This window comes from Talpa europaea (genome assembly GCF_964194135.1).
Source record: "Talpa europaea genome assembly, chromosome: 4".
Lineage (NCBI taxonomy): Eukaryota > Metazoa > Chordata > Mammalia > Eulipotyphla > Talpidae > Talpa > Talpa europaea.
In genome coordinates this window covers 102,007,195-102,025,557 of record NC_140070.1, presented here as the reverse complement: position 1 = coordinate 102,025,557, position 18,363 = coordinate 102,007,195, and the positions used below count along the sequence as shown (strand labels likewise).

Genomic DNA, 18,363 nt, shown 5'->3' with positions numbered 1-18,363 from the left:
AGGAATGATGTACTTAGCTATATTCTAATCTTTTCATTAAACAAAAGCTTCCAAATGCATGGTTCTATGTCCTTTAAAAATATAGATTTTAACCAGTATTACTGTTAATATAAAATCTCAATATTTTAATCATATAGTGTTGATACATTTACAACACATATTACCTGCCTACTGTCAAACAACTTAGTGCCATTTAATATAAAATATAATGTAAATCATGACCCCTAATGCTGTCTATCCTAACAGTTCTGTGAAAGTAATAGAAATCATAATAGGTGGCCTGCAATTGTTAAGTATTTTACAATCATATGTAACTCTAAACAATGTAATTCTATGAAGTAATTTAAAGAAATAAATTTTGATAATTATCTTGTTAACCATTGACTGGGAAGAGGTGGTTAACTAGAGTACACTATTTTGAATTTCTCAAAACATAATCATTTAAAACAATTAAAAGGCATATCTTGTGATACAAATACATGCTAGTTTAAATATATACTTACCTATCATGTACATCTACACACATGTACAAATATATATACTATATAACATTTAGGAAATTTGAATTTCAAAAGTTGTCTTTTATAGATGGCTGGTTATGACTTCAAAGGGATTTCATTCAAGTGAGAAAGAAAAAGGGAAATATATTTATATCCTTATCGTGTGATCATATAAGAAAGCTTATTTTTATGATTGTACCTTATTACTGTATCCTTGTTTTTTATGCTTGACTCCTGTAGAGTAGAGTACTAGAATCAAATCAGGCGGGCAATCGGCAAAATATGCTGTACACGTAACTGGTGACTCATGAATGTCCATGGGATATGGATTTTCAAAGATTGGAAAACTAAAAAATGAAGAAAATATGTAGCATTTTACAATGAAAAAAGTAACTTTCATAAAATTTTAAGCAGCATAAAACAGATCAAAACACTTATCTATAAAATGTAATCCAAATACTGGTAGAATTTTAAGTGAATAAATTCAGTTTCTTTTCTGTAATTCAAAAACTCCACAGTAACACAATATTTTGAACTGAAAATATGCAGCAATTTGACTTATCACTGTTCATTAAAACACTCAACTCGATACTTATAAGATTTTTATCTAATTACTTAACTTACAAGTATTAAAATATTTTAGTAAATTTTGACATGCTTTCCCAAGGGAGGTAATATTTAGGCAAGTTTTTTGCAGGAATGATTGAAAAATGTGTGTGTGATTATGTTTTAAAGATCATTTCCTATTAAACTTGAGAACAGAGATGATGTCCATCAGTACAGATTTTGATGTTTTGTATTGTCTGCTGCAGTAGTTCAATAATACTTTTATTGTGTGCCATCTTCCTTTATTCAGTAGGGTAGCAGATGATCAGATAGTATACTATAGAAGTTTGTGTAATAATTGCATTTGCATAAGGAAATGTGATCCTTTTTTTGTGTCCTGACTCTCCAAATGCATCAGGTATTACCTTTAAAATCTTTCAGTGTTCCCTAGATTCTCTTGGTTTAGTTTTCCTTACTGAACTAAATTACTCTTCTATAATTCTAACAAAACAATATTACCAATTATCTATAATCCTCCTATATTTTAATTGCATTGACTAAAGTTTTGCAATACTGTTAATCTATACATGAATAACTTACTTGCTTTGAGTCAGATCAACTACAATGAGATCTTTCTCCAGAAGTACAACAACAGCATAGGGTTCTTGAAATTCTACAAATAAAAAAGAAAAAAATGGGAAATTTTTCATATTGAACGTTTTATAAAAACACCAAATTTATATTTTCTTTATCACCTATTATGTCATTTAAATGATCTGAGAAGACAAAAATATGAGAGGTTGTATAGCAGAGTTAAAATAGTTCAATCAGCATGAGTTGGTGATAGCAGATTGAGGAAAGTGAGCCTGTCACCCTCCATCTCACCTTTATCTTATTCTCTTTAAACTTACACTTTAGTTCTGATTTCATGTGTACAAGGAGATACACTAAACAAATATTCTTCCCCCTATAAGAGCCACACTAACAAATTTATTTTCAATTTAGTATGACATAACCTGGTCCTGAAAAATAGCCTACCTATGCCCTTTCTCTTCATTCTTTCAATGTGTTCCAGAAACTCTTTTAAGAACAAAGGACATATGGAGAATAAGATTGATAAGATCCTTGTTCTAATGGAGCTAACATTTTAGAGATGTATACATACTACTACCAATTAAACAAGTGTGATTAATTTAGAAAGTAATCTGAGGTATGGCAGAAACAAAAGGGTAATGGTATAAAAAAAATGACTTGTGGTTGAGAGGCAATACTAATTTTGTTATAATGATCAGAGCCAACACCGACAATAAAAACTCATAAGGGAAATCCACAATGAAATTGCTATTCTCATTTCATAGAGGAAATATTAAGCCAGGTTTTCTGACTCAATTCCATTTTGTTTTCATTGTTCCAGCAGTTTCTACTGTCTAGTTTAAGAAGTATCTAATCCTTCACACTCACTTGGCATGAATTTTGTTCAGAGTAACTCTAGTCTTGGTTGGGAAATTGGAATTGATGTTCTTCACAGTGCTACCAGTACTGAGAAGCTATAGAGTCTATTCATATTTATAAGTTATGAGAGAAAAACTGAAAAAAAGAAAACCCTGACGCTTGTTTGGGTGTATGTCTGTGTAACAACATGCAGCCCTTTAAACTGTTTGCTATGAAAACTAATCTCAAACTGAGTTTTTTCCCTCTTCTCCTATCTCTTGGCACTGTTTTAAGTTTTTCAACGTTGATCCAAAACATCTGAGCTTTTAGTTTGTTTTTCGGTTTGAAGAACACTGGGGTTCTGTACTACTTTCCTTTTTGTCTTTTCTTGCCTCTTAAGGAAAATCATTGGTTTTAAATTAATTGCTACAAAAAAATACAATAGTTGAAAAATTTTGCATCAATAAATGAGTCATAAGTAAATGATCATTTTGGAAGTTATACCTGTTTGAGATTATTGTTGCTTCTTTTCAAATAAAAATTGGTAGCAAAAATATTTTATGTAACCACTGGATAAAAAGGTGTCAGCATTAAATTCTGTGTTTATTATTTATTAACAGTTTGATGTTGGGTAAATTAAATCTTTTGATCTCCAGTTTCTTGACCCATTGAAATGGCAAAATAGTTACTAGTTTTTTTACACAGATTATATGTGCAAAGCATATCTATTGGGGTCCCAAACTTGTAATATTACAACCTTTGTTAACTGGTTTCTTTTTGAGTAGTTTGTCTTTATTTAACCCTACTCCCCAATGAGGTAAAAATTTCTGCTATAACTTTCACTGAGAGAAATGCATTATTTATGAAGCTTGGAGAGGACCAGGTACAGTTAAATTAGATGTAAAATACAAATTCTGAACATAGTCAAGTAGTTACTGTGGGCAACAGCCCCTGAGATAAGAGCATTAAGCCAGTTGTATTCTTTGAAAGTGGGTTGAACTGTCAGCTGTCACAATGATGAAACAATATTAAAAATTAAATTTGTTTTCTTTAAAATATGTAGCATGCAAAATTATAATTTATCACAATGCATCTGTAAAGAAAACTGAAGTTCCTTATTTGCTAATATGGAATCATAATCAAAATATACTGTTATGTAGAAAAGCATGATAAAGAATATTATAGATAATATGTAGCCATTTGTAGAAGAAAGATAATATACACATTCATAAATAAGTACACATATGCATAGATTACATAAGAAGTTAAGTATTTGCTATTGTGTATTGGAGGGTTCTTTTCCAGCAGTTTCATGTACTGTTGCTTTAATTAGAAATAGTCAATAAAATACATTTAACTGAGTAAAGTAAACCTATTTCTCTTAATTCGTGATAAATCAAAGACCCCATCCTTATTACCACTTGTGTGAAAAACAGACACATAATGTGGCTTGGAAATTATTAGATTTGATTACAGTATGTTCATGATTTAATGTTAGAATTTGCTCTAATTTTCTACTGTTATGCAGAAATTTATGCATACAGACTGTATTTGATCTTTTCAGCCATAAACTTTCAAATATGATTAATGGGATGTATATCTAACTTTTACTAGATTCTTTAATAGGAGGGATTTTCTTAAATTTAGCTTTTCGTCCACTGTTCTTTCTTCATTTGCTCCCTTATTCTATATACGATGACTTGTAAATATTAAAGACCACTTTCCCTCTTTTTTCCATTCTCTAAACAATTCTACCTACTATTAATCACAGATTTATTTTTCTCCCTATCTAAAAACTGTTAATACCACATATAAAACCACTATTAAAGGGCAAATCCAGCAGGTTTTCCTCTTTCCATTCCGACAGTCAGCATTCTCAAGTCTGTTTAAACGCACATCACCACAAAAAACCTCCCAGTTGGGATCTGGAATTTTAGACTTCAGGGAATCTCCTTTGGGACAAATCTTGTTAAAAACACTGCTTCCATCTACCTTAAAATTTCCTCAAAAGTCTTCTACAGCTCCCTATTTCTAAATACCCCCAAATGACTTTCAAGATCGTCTCGAGAAAAATCTCACAACTTTAAAAACTTTACTCAATATCCTTTTCAAGGTCCAAGTCCTTCCTCAAGATCTTTCTAAATCCTACTGTTTCCATGGAGCTTTGTATGAATATTTCAGTCATCAACTATCTTAACTAGATTATAAATTAATACATTATTTAAACTCAAGCCATAAGTTTAAGGTACCTCCTCTGACCAGATTTTATGTGATTTGACATCATAGGTGAGTTTCACAGATCATCTCAGTAAGTCCTTAGAATATTGAGGCCATAGAAGTGTCTAGTATTCATTGATTAATAAATTACAAAGGTTAATTGTCTCCAACACTGTAGAAATAAAGTACCATGTTATTTTGTATCAATTTATGATACAAAATACCATATTTAATGGCTATGTGACCTTGCCTAAAGTCACATAGCTAGTAAATGGCAGGGTAATCTTAAATTCAAATATTCTATCTCCAAGTCCCGATGTCTTTCCTCTATACCTGTATGTTCCCTCTTTGAAAATGGAGCAATGTATATACATACTACCTTGTTTTAATCAAAAGTTCTTATTTCCCTTTTTATGTTTCACTCATAAATTTTTAATTTCATTATTAAAATACTTCATCATCATTAGACTCCACTATATAATTTGCCTATAAGTTTAGACTGCTTTTTATGTTTAGACAAAGCCTTTATATTTAGGGTGATAAAAATAAGTATCTCTCCTCCCAAAGGGCCTTCTGATTAATTATTTTCAACCAAAATTAACCACACATCAGCAATCCTAGAATAATCAGAAGCGCTGCAGTAGCATCTGAAGCAAAGACAGATGTGAAATAGAAACAGCACCACCAGAATTGGAGATCACTGATAGCAGGTAAGTGCTTTAACTTTGATTGGCTTTGGAATGGGATGGGTGGAGCTGGTCTAGGAGAGACTAGTAGGAGACCCCATTTTTCCCCCAAGTATTTTACCCTGGACCCCTATCAGACCCTCCCAGCTCAGCTTCCACCATCCTTATCAAAGTTTAAAGCACTTACCTGATATTAGAACCTGTAACTCCAGCACTGCTGCACTACGTCTGTCTTACTTCCAGTTTTTCAAGTAGGTACAGTTGCAGAACTTGCTCCTCACACAACCTGTAGCTCAGTGTTGTACCACAGAGGATGCCAGCTGCCAAAACTAAAAATATTTAAGCTTAATTTTGTTAGGAACTTATTTCAAAATTATTGTCAACATCAATATTTTCATTTTAATTACTTACCATTTGGGTAGGGTGTTTCACATAAAGTTAGAAATTCAACAATAGGATGATCCATCTCAAGTACTGTAATTGCTTTTCCATGCATAATGGTTAAACTTGGTCTTCTGCAAGCTTTGTCATAAGACAGTCCACCAGAAAATATTATGAATGGTTCACTACATAGGAAAAAGAGTTAGATACTGAAAAGTCTTTTAAGAGGGAACAATATACAGGACTAAGTAAAAAAGAACAGTTTGGTGGGGATTATATGCAATATAATCTGCCATGAAGCAAATGTCTTTCCTCACCCAAAATATCTAGCCCAACAATTTACTGTTCTACCACTGCCCTTTTTCTAGATGCACATGATCACTAATGAGTGGCTCTAGAGGTTTTCAGGTGGGTTGGAGTAAAGGCAGTGAAGTTGTTGAATCAAAAGGACATCTTTACATATATTATTTGGTTCTAAACTTTAAATCACTACTATTAGAATATTAGGCTAGTTAGCTTATCAAATCATCTGGCATGTGGCGCCCCACATCTCTAGGAGATAAAGAGGCAAACTAATATGAAATGAAATGTTACAGTGGTGAATCAAAATGGTAGAAGCCTATATGAAAATTCAATAATGGCATATTTATTGAAAAGGGGTTATGATAAGAAGATAGAGAATACTATATAAGGGAAAACAGTTCACCAAAATAAAAGTGTGAGCTGCTTTTCCATTTTATCAAGGGTAAGCTAGTTCTATCTAGCTTGTAAAACTAAAAAAAAATTTTAGTCTGTTACTTGCTAGATAGGTAAGAGTGGAACTGAAATGACTGTAAAACATTAATTGGAATTTTGAAATAACTTCATTATTTTTTATTTTTCTCTTAAATCAATAGCTATATTCTAGCATGTGCATGTAAATGAAAATATGTGGTGATATGAAAGCAACAAATTCATTAAGAATATGCTCCTCAAAATTCACTTCTGTCCATCTGCTAAACTGAAGAATTCATCTGTTTCTAGAAATCTACTTTATATGCTCTCCCTTTTCCATGTTTTACTATACAAATTACCAAACAGTACCAATGGGATATTTGCTAATCTTATGCTGCTTATAAAATAGCATAAAAAAATTTAAGAAAGTTTCCATTAAAAACCCACATACAAAATGCCTATACTTACATAATTACATATTAATATTTTGAAACAAATATTTCAGTTACAAGTTAAATAAGCAGAAATGTTCTACTTTTTCCCTTTGAATCCTGTATCAGTTTATTTAAGTGCGGCTTGTCCCTGTAATTTGACATAGCAAATTACCAACATGCTACTGTGGCATTAAGAAACAAATTTGTTATTTCTATAAAATACATACTTACATGAATATTTCTTGAGATTTAAAAATCATTTTTAATACAAGTCTTTATGATAAATTATGGGTTTTTCTAACTTGGTATGGCAAAAAAAGGTCATCATTTGGAGAACCTTATATCTGCTCAAATTCTGAATTTTACAATTTACTTCTAATATTAGTTAAGCTTATAAATAAATATCTGTTTTTCCATGTGAAAGGTTTTTGGTGAATTTTCATCTCCTAGTATATTAATGCAAACATAGGATAGGAAGAGATTCACTCTCCTTTTTTATTAAGCACATTGAGAAATATCTCTTTTAATATTGGACAGAAACAAAACCTTTTCTACTCTCATTATAACTGCATTAGAAAAACCTGGAGTGTACTTCGGTCCTTCTGCCTGCTCTGCTCCCCGCTCTGGTTCTGGTGAATTCTCTCACCCTCCCGCGCTTCTGACTGTACCCAGTGCATGTATAAATAAATAAAACATGCCTCTATTTAAAAAAAAAAAAGAAAAACCTGGACTGAAGTTAGTATACATTTATCAAGAGCAGATTGCATAATATATGGCATAGAGTAGTATCTTAACATTTTTTTTATTGAATTAAACTGAACATTGACCATTTCATAAGAATACATTTTTGAAAAAGGCCCTGAGAAACCAAAGTCCACAGATCATGTACTTTATCAAGGAAAGTCCTCTTAGGCCTTCACATAAACCTATTGTACTCTCATTTCCACAAGTTTGGCTTTCAAATTTCTTAGTCTATGGAACAAATAAGACTGACTGCGAGTAAAAAGTATGATGGAAATAAGAATCCCTGCTAGGCCAACACTGAAGAGAACAGAAAAACTATACAAGTGAAGAGGAAAACACAACCCCAAGCTGCTAGAAATAATTAGTACAGTACCCCACAGCTCAATGGCCCTTGAAGTGCAATGCTGATTAACAACTAATAAAAGTAATATTGAAACTGATGACTAAAGCAAAGTTTACATTATAAATACTATTTCAAGAAAGAAAATATGTCTTAATACTTATATAGCAAGTATGTTAATATGTACATATAAGTTTTACATATTTACAGACACATTTATACACATCTACTAATTTGTTAAAAATGGCCATAATCTTATACTATTAAAACTTTGAAAAAGCAGATATAAACAAATATTAACTGTACCTGATATGCTCACGCTAGAATGTTTTCCTGGCATCTTATTTATATAAAGTAGGATTAGTCAAATTAGACTAAAATAAGATTTAGGCAAGATTTTTAAATCATAATTTTGGGTGAGAATGCTGGCACTAATAAGTATTGTTAGTAATAACACTGTTGATGTACAGGAATAACTACTATTAGAAAAATTTTTATTATTTTTCTTTGATTTTCTGTATCTTAAAATGTACAATTTTATTATACCAATTATCTGTGACTATTTCTTTCCAACCAAACATAATTCCTCCAACTTCAGAATGTAAGAATCTAAAGTATAGAGATTTGGTTATGTATTTAATTCATGTGCAGTACCCATTAGTCACATGCTTATGCTTAACAATTAATGTTGAAAGATTGCCACTTGCACTATGCATGGCGAAAATGTCCAACATTGTTAAAATTCATATATATATAATGCTCATTGGTATCTCCACAGAAATTAAAAAATCAACCATTATTGCTACTTGTAACATCTGTAAGACAGTATTATAAGTATGTCCATTAACAATAAGAAATCTGTTATTAATGTAGAAGATTCTGCCAGTCAATCTTTATAATTATGTAAAAAAAGCTTCAAATAATAAACAATAGTATGTCTACTTTTAAAAATATTTTCCCGTATCCCCCAAAACAAAAATACATACCTGTTTCTACAGGTCTTGTATTCTACTTTGAGAATTGGCTTACAGGGTTCAGACTTCTTTCCTTCTCTTTGAGTTTTCCCTAAGAAAAGAGAAAAAATATTTATTAAATGATTTAAATTCTACTCATCCATGAGAATTAAAAAAAAAACTGGCTTAATGAATATAAAGAGTATAGTAATATAACTGTATGTTTGTCTTAACAGGATAAACACATGTCTATACTAACATTTTGTTGAGTCTTAGCAATTGCCTGCTATATATTCAAGAATTATTTTTATTGCTTTCACATATGAATTATCTCATGTAATATTATTTTAGTAACGTTTCAAAATAAAGTAAACTTTAGAGTTGAAGACACACGACATACTTATTTGCATAATGAAATTACTAAGAATATCCATAACTAGGCTCAAAATTTTATCTGTAACACAAGCAAACCCCTTTCATATCAAAGATTTTTCATTTAGGGCCTCCCTGGTGGCGCAGCGGTTGAGCGCTGGGTTGCAAAGCTGCCCGCAGCCTCTGCAGCACTGGTTCGATCCCCGGCTGTCCCCGGGCACTGCGGAGGAGGGTCCCACATGGGCCGCAGACCTCTCCTGCCGCCCACTGCTCCCCTCAGCAGTGTACTTCGGTCCTTCTGCCTGCTCTGCTGCCTGCTCTGGCTCTGGTGAATTCTCTCACCCTCCTGCGCTTCTGACTGTACCCAGTGCTTGTAAAAATAAATAAATAAATAAATCTTAAAAAAAAGATTTTTCATTTAAAGCTTATGATACACTATCAAAATTACTGCAATTTTATCACATTCATTTAAAGGATGTTCAGTAGACAAAAAACACATGGTACATTTCAAAATTTATAAAAATAATCTCAATGATAAACAATATCTTCTTGTAGGGGAAGAGCTCTGTTAAGACTTCCTAAGATTTTGAACAATGGATCAAAAGATAAGGAAATAAAAACATATCAGTTCATATAACATTCTAATCTTGTTAAGTTTCTGGTTATAATTCTATGTCTCATATAATAAAATTGACATTTTTTCATGTTTCTTTTTTACTTTAACAAGTGCCTTTATTCTTATATTGCCACAATTGTTCATAGACACAGATACCTATTACACAGATAAGTTTACAGCATATATATTTCTTTACTTAGGATAGCTTCAGAATGACGGTGGATGTGGTATGGTAACATGTCTGAAGAGGTGTGATCCTAAATCTGAATCATATACAATATTGTAAACAAGTGTTGCTTTAAAAAAAACAAAGAAGAAAATCTGGAAAACAGCAAGAGAAACATGGCTCACTCACATCACATGGAGCCCCAATAAGATTAATGGCTGACTTTTCAACTGGGGACAATGGAGTCAAAAGACAGTGAAGTGACATTTAAAGTAATGGAAAAAGTAAATTATTTACAAGAATTATTACTATATTTCAAAAATTAGGTGAAATAAGTATAACTACAGGTAATTAAAAAACTCATAAGGTACTTAGAATTAAGCTAACAAAATACATGTAAAACTTTTGTGAAAAGTTATAAAGCTATACAAAAACTAAAGTTCTTCTGGTTAAGAAAAACAGGAATTTGAACCTACAAAAAAAGCATTAGTAAAGGAAATTATGTAAATAATTATGAAGGACAGCATAATTGCATATTCTCCAATTTTCTCACTGATTTTAAAAGACATTATATAAAATAAAGGTATATGACTTTTAGTATGGGATATATCATATACTTGACAATAACAACACAAGGTGGTGGGTAGAAACAAAGTTGCATTGGAGCAAGACATTATCACCAAATGGTAACTTGAATTCACAGGAACAAATAAAGAGACCCACAGTGATATGGATATAGGTCAGTGTAACAGATTCCATAAATATGTACTTTATCCATTTGTCAGCTTCTTTAAAAGTCATATATTTACTAAAATAATAACAATATATTGTTGGGTTTGTAACACTAGGGGAAAAGGAATATAATTATATAGGAGTAACATTTCTATATCACACTGACATCCCATTAATATAAATTTTAAATAGATTCCAATAAGTTAGTGTGTACATGATATATCATAATGTGGTCACTAAGAAAATAAAAATACTGGAAATATCATTAAAGGAAATATTACACTAGAAAATATTCACTTAATGCCCCCTAAAAAGCAATAAAGGAGAATGTAGAAACAAAAATTAAAACGGAACAGTACCAAAAATAACATTGTTAGTGGATTAAACCACAAAGGCAAAGACAGTCTGGTTGGATTAAAAAAAAAAATAGCATCAAGCTATGATCTGAAGGAGACACACTTTAGAATTAAAGATACAAAAGCTGAAAGTATTAGGATGGAAAGGATACACCATGTAAATGACAAACATGGGAAAACTGAAGAGACCAGGCTAATATTTTACTGAAGGGCCAAAGAAGAAATCAAAAATACTTTGACAGAAATGATTTGAAGGTATAACAAATATATCACCATCTCTTCTAAGATAACAGAAATTTCTGGATATAAGCTATTATATTAAAAATGAATCAGTAATCTAAAACACAGAATAAAACAAGAGCAAGCTGAACTTAAGGCAAGCAGAAAAAAGGAAATAAGATTAGCATATAAATTAATAAAAAATCACTTCTCTAAGAAGCTCTAGAAAATTGACAAATCTTTAGCTAGAAAGAGAAGTTGTGTGTGTTGTGTGTATGCTCAATGAACTACTACTTAGCTAATAGGAAAGATAAAATCATGCTTTTTGCAATAATATGGATGGAATATATGCTAATTGAAATATGAAAGAGAAAGACAATTACCAGATGGTTTTACTCAATAACCCCCCAAAACAAACTAGAACCCCAAAATAAAAATTTTAGATTCTGACAAATTCGGTATTGACTGGAGGAGGAAGGGGTAAAGGAGTCATTGCGATAATGTAATGTCACTAAAATTTCGTGATAAGTGAAACATACATATATTGAGGTGTGATATAGTCCCCAAATTACAGTTTTATAAATGAATGTTAAATTAATAAATTTTTAAAAAGCATCTATACATATCTAAATATATGACAATCTCTAAAGTTAGGTTAAATATAATAATTGAATCATTGCAGGTGGAACATATGCCTGTGTTATAAGGAAAGACAGACCAACACAAGATAAAATAATCCTGTCTTGTGTTTTATGACTCATCTATTATAAAAAACCTATTTTCTAAATGTTACAACATGAAAATGCTTAGAAATAAAATTAAAATAGAATGTGTTTGACCATTAGGTTTTGACCTTCTTATTCTTACAAACCACCAAAGGTGAGAGGTAAACCTGGAAATCAGATCATTACTAATGTTCTCAGAAATAATATGGTCATCTGAATAAAAGATAGTCATACATTTGTACTGCCCAGTTAAGTAAGATAAATCCCACATAAATCCTGAATGCCTCTTTTCAATAAGGAAGATGTGATAAATATAATCTATGACTAAAAACTACCATCCTCATAGTTTAGTAGCATCATATGGCAGAAATGGAAATGAATGGGAGGATCTAGAAAATAACAGACTATAAAGGAGCAAAGGAATTAGATCTAATTCCTTTTGCACCATTTTCTCACTAATGCATTATCCTTAAAACTGACAACATTTCTTATATTGTCTCCTCTGCTTCAAATACATCAACTACCCATCACCCAAGTTGTGGTTGAGAAATTAAGCACAGGCTTACAAAGTGGGGAAATGGATGGACAGGAAGCACACAGTGTGGAGTACAATGTGGCGATCTGAAGGAGGTATACAAAGGTATTTAGAGTCAGAAGACATGTCCAGTCACCTCTTTCTACAAAGCACACTACCACCATCTCTCTTTCAAGTCAAGGCACTGTATCTCCAGAGTTTCTTTTGAAAGCACACATCTTACCATGTGGAATTGTGGTCTGGAAAGGACGACTTGGGCTTTTCAGGTTCCATAAAGTCAAGCTGCCATCTGAATGGCTGCACATGAACTGTTTGCCCTCATGATGCCAATCAATTGAATGAATAGCCTAATGAAATAACAATTAAAAACAAGTAGAAGGGGAAAAGTTGATATATCGTTCTATATTCCAAAGGAAAAAATTCTGGCATAAAATTAGTACAGCAATAAAACTTGAGAAGCATGTAATTTTTCTGACTCAGATTATACTATTTTTGGCTTCAATCCTCTGTAGGTTTATAAAGTCTACAAAAATTCAACTCCTAAGACAAAAAATAGGTAAGTTCCTAATACCATTAAATCCCACCCCTTTTTCTTGTAAATCCTTTGTCCTCCCTGTATCCTATGCTGCTTCTTGAAAAATTACTTACATAGAAGTAAAAGTAAGGTTATAAGAAGATAATTTCTGGTCAAGTAGAAACCTAGTTCCACTTAAGTATCCAATTAAAAAAAATGTTTATTTAAGAGCCACCACTTGAAGGCTTACTACTTGAGATACCCCACGGAAACACTTTATGTACATTATCCCATTTAATCCTATAAAACAGGTTATTAATGCTTTTCCAAGTTAGACTTAGTAAAATAGGCCTAGAGAGATAGAGACATTTACTTAGGTAATGCAATTCACAGCCAAGGTCTACTTAACTACAAAAACCTGTCTGTTTTCAGATTCACTTTTGAGTTGTGAATCATAAAAAAATAATTGATCTATTTTCCTAGGTTACTTTATTGCACAATTACATAAGATAGATACACAAAGTATCTGTAGAATGAATTAGTAATTATCATATATCTTCACATCCTTGGCATTTTGTCTGAATTAATAAAATATATATGAAACTAAATCATAATCCTTAAAGGAACTTAAAAAACAGAAGACTGACAAATGTTGTTTATAAATATTATTATTGTTTATAAATATTAACATTTTAGCTATTTTATTTAACTATATATAATTATAAATGTAGTATACAGTATATGCAATATACAATACATACAGCCATATAAATATAATTACATATAACTTAAAATTATTTCAACATGTTATATATGCTAAATGTTAATAACTATTATAAATATATAACATAAGAAGTATGTATAAATATGTAAAACTGAGTTCCTGATTGTTAGGAACTTTCAAATAGGAAGTATTATTAGAGTTATAGATAACTGATGACTAGAATAATCAATCAAAGGAAATGGGATATGATCTGTACCTCAAAACATAAGATTGGATTAAATGGAAAAGATAACATGAAACCCTGGATTTTTTTTTTCCCCCTCACCCCTAGTCCTCACTATTAGACAGCGAAAACGTCCCCCCCATGATCTAATAGAGGAAGACAGAAGTGAAAAACACTCATCTTTCTCCTTTCCTCTGTTTATTTCTTCTCATTTTTGTAAGTTGCTCAAGGGAAATGTCACTTTTTGCCTCCCCTACTTGATAGCTTGGATGAAATTCAGTCAATTTGAAGTTCTCTCTTCAAATTGCTACCAAATTGCTACTGCTTTGCTACCAATTGTGTAGAGAAAGCTTTCTCAGCCCTAACTATTCTACTGTCTCACCAAACTTCTACCTATTGGAGAAGGCAGAAATAAAAATAGCTAGAACACAAAACCAAAATAACTAAGAGAAATACACATTGTTCAGAACAGTAACCATGTCAAACCAACTTATTAGACTATGTCAAATAGTGTATTACTGAAAGAGCTGTCATTTAAGCCAACTTAATGCATAATTATTCCATTTTGATTTATTTGATTATGCATTACTCCTGTCTTAAAAATGGACTTAAAATGTTTACTGAGAAACCAAATATAAAACAACCAATTCAAGAAGAATTTACAAAGATAAAAAATAAAATATGGAAAACTAGCCAGTTTGGGTAATTCAGTGCTGTGTATTAAGTTTCTTGAAGGAAAAAAAAACCCTACAATGCTGGGTAAAAATTTGCAAAAAGAGAAAAAAAAACAGGAGTTACTAAAGGAACTAAAAGGTTACCCTCATATCAAATTTTGAGGGATTCTGGTTTGAGATCAAGAATTATTGATGAATAAAACAAAAATTTCATAGCAATGTGGAATTAGAATCCAGTTATTTCTGAAAATATTAGATTTACAAAACAAAATTCCCAGTTAATCAATGACTTTTCATCATAAGCCAGATAGTATAAATAGCTTTATAGAGGCTAAAGAATTGAAAGGATTTTGTTTGAAGAAGAGGAAAGAAGAGAGTCAATAACAAGATTGAGCAGGAACAAAGGCTTGAAGGTAGGAAATAAGTAGTGTCTAGGAGATTGTTAGTAATGTCTGAAGTGTGAAGAGTCTGTAGAAGGATATAGTAAATTAGCTAAAGGGAAACAATAGCACCAGGATCTTACATCTCACGTGAAAGGATAAAAACTTTGGTCTTTGGGAGCCATTCAATAGTTCCTGAGTTAGAGAATTAAATGATTTGACTATGTTAAAAATGATGATCTTGTTAGTAAAATATATCTTGAAATGGTAAGATAACAGAGGAAATGTGTTTTATTAAAAGGTTATTTTATAGTATTTTGAGCAAAAGACAACTTAAACTAGATCATTAAATGTAAAAATGAAAAAAAACAAATGAGAGAAAATATAAAGACAGAACCAAGATTATAAAACTGACTACATGATATATAAAGAAAAATAAAAGGTCAAATATGATTCTGAGAGTGGTAATCTAAAATAACTAATCATAACTTTAAGACTGAAAAAGAGAATATTGAAGGATATTCAGATCCTAAATAAAATGTTCAGTCCCAAAGAGATCTTATCTGGATTCATCTAACAGATATTTGGGTCTAGAGCTTAGGAGAAAGGTAAGGATTAGAAATAAATGAAATTTTACATTTTTTAGTATTAAGGTATTATTGCAACAGTGGGGAAAGATATGAACACAAATGTAAATTGGAAGAGAAACAAATAGAGGGTGAAGATAGAATGCTGAAGAATAGAAAGATTTAAGGAAAGAATCATTGACATGGGGACTCCCCTGGTGGCGCAGGCGGTGGGCGCAGTGCTGTGAAGCGGTCTGCAGCCTCTGCGGCACCTGCACCGCACCAGTTCGATTCCCGGGCCGGTCAGGTTGATTTCCCACCTGGCGTGGGTGACCTCTCCTGTCTCGCCCACGGCCCCCCTCAGCAGTGTGTTTTGGTCAGTCTGCCTTTTCTGCTCCCTGCTCTGTCTCTGGTGAATCCTCTCACTCTCCCGTGCCTCTGGCCTGTACCCTGGTTCTTGTATAAATAAATAAATACTTTAAAAAATCACTGATCTGAGAAAAGAGGGGTGAAAAATGAGGTAGAAAGACAGACAAGAAAAGAAACCATTTTAAAAAGGTTAAATGAGAAATTTTAAAAGACAAAGAAGATCACTGTGTAACAATGAGGTCATCAGTAACTTGAGGAACTATTTCAAGTGTTATAGATGATTTCTAAATAAACATGAGAAGTGCTGAGGAAAGTTTAAATAATTTGGAAATAAAGTGAAATAAAATGAAGTATATAACTATTAAAATCATAGGAGATATTAATTATACATTGAAGTAAATAATAGTTTTATATACATGCAAACAACACACATATACAGAAATCTCACCCCATTTGCCACACTCACATTAGCTGAACACTGACTCTGTGTGTGTGTGTGTGTGTAGGGAGGGAAGGAGGAAGGGAAAAGCAGTGTGGGGGAGAGAGAATAAATATAAATCAGTATTTTAAATGATTTCTAGGTATAAAGTAGACATGGTGTAATAGTCTACTGACTTCAATTTTACTGTTTAAACAGTTCATTGCAAAGATACTTTTACTCTCGTTTAAGATTAGAAAACTTCCTTTCACACTTTTTAAGCTCAAGGGGAAAATAGTTGATTCAGCATTTTCCTTGGACTTGGGGATGGGGTGGGTTCCTTTTTAGCTAGTCTACTCTAGTTCTTATTGGCTAAATGCCTAGATAGCATTTGGACTTTTATCTAAGTGCTAGTCTGGAGAGAGAGGGTGCTCTCCATTCTTATCTTCATATTTTGTGTATTTATAAGGAAAATCCTAGCTTAGCTCCCTATTTCCTACTTCAGTTATGATTCAAGGTGCTTCAGAACTTGATTATAAAGAAGATAATTATGTGACATCACTTGCCAGAGTATTTTTCACCACACATGACCAAATTACCCAGCTGCTATATCATTTACTTCTCAACTCTTTGTCACTATGACAATTATCTTGTACATACTATTAAAATTTTAGTATGCCAAAACTACTAAGAAATAAATTGGAGGAGGAGGAGTTATGAAATAGCCAAAGATTTTTACCTTTAAGCACCAACATGTTAGAAATTCAACTGCTGTGCATGGGTTCCATCCCTGGCCAAGGAGCTACCCACATGGCACAGCAGACCTCTCCTGTCTCACCCGCTGTTCCCCTCAGCAGTGTGTTTTAGTCTGCCTATTCTGTTCCCTGCTCTGTCTCTGGTAAATCCTCTCATCCCCCGTCCCACCAACTCCAGCACCTCTGGCCTACACCTCAGTTCTTGTATGCATAAATAAATATTTTTTTAACTATTTTTTTAATAATCCTCATTTGAGAGGTGCCCTCTCTAAACCCAGAGGAAAGAAGACAAAGGAATGATCAGAAGAACCCTAAGGGAAAGGCTGGCTGTTTACCCCAGTTTACTACACTTACCACATACTCTATCCCATCACATTTACACACACACACACACACACACACACACATACACACACACAATCAACTGCTGTGAAGCATACCGAGAAAGTATTCTAAAAGAAATGTATCTTTTTATTTTTCTATTTATTTCAGTGTCACTGTCACTTCTTTTGACACTCTTCCCATATAAGGATGAGCTATCAGAGATTCTAATCTGTATCTCTGTCCTTCTTGCCCTCCATCTATCATTTAAACATTTTAATTGAGAGCCTAGATGATCACCTTCATTTCCACAACTGGAAAAGGTTATTCTCATTTCTCACCTTTTTGCCCCCAGTCTCACTACTGTTACACTAGGCTGTTCTAAAGGGGAAAGGAGAATATAATTAATGACCTACAATCAATATCTGAACTGTCAACTTAGACAATATTCCCTAATAAATGGGAGTTCATTACCTAAGTCTCAACTATTTGCACAAAAACTTACTTCAAGGTCTTACTGACTCTTGCTTTTATTACTTACAAAATCATTATTCTCAGAAGAAAAGTGTTAGCAGATAAAATATCAAACTGACTACTTAAACTTTCTGTCATAGAAAAAGAATTTTCTGTGGAAGGTATGAATGGTGTCTTTAGACACCTTGGGGACAGCGAAGCGATACATAAGCAAGGAGCTTAATGGAAGAAAAATTTAGATAAAGTTAGGGACATAGTAGTATAGTCAACAGGCACTG

General features: G+C 32.3%; 1 protein-coding gene across 1 annotated transcript in view; it reads right to left on the bottom strand.

Moving 5' to 3' along the window:
• STXBP5L (syntaxin binding protein 5L) overlaps positions 1-18,363 on the bottom strand; it is a gene marked incomplete at both ends in the record, with an annotated part of 193,095 nt that overhangs the window by 96,065 nt on the left and 78,667 nt on the right. The window contains 5 exons of the mRNA XM_084232675.1: positions 700-847; positions 1,647-1,719; positions 5,792-5,946; positions 8,980-9,058; positions 12,891-13,014. Of these exons, the coding sequence (XP_084088801.1) occupies positions 700-847; positions 1,647-1,719; positions 5,792-5,946; positions 8,980-9,058; positions 12,891-13,014 (579 nt within the window). The remainder of the gene's footprint in view (positions 1-699; positions 848-1,646; positions 1,720-5,791; positions 5,947-8,979; positions 9,059-12,890; positions 13,015-18,363) is intronic.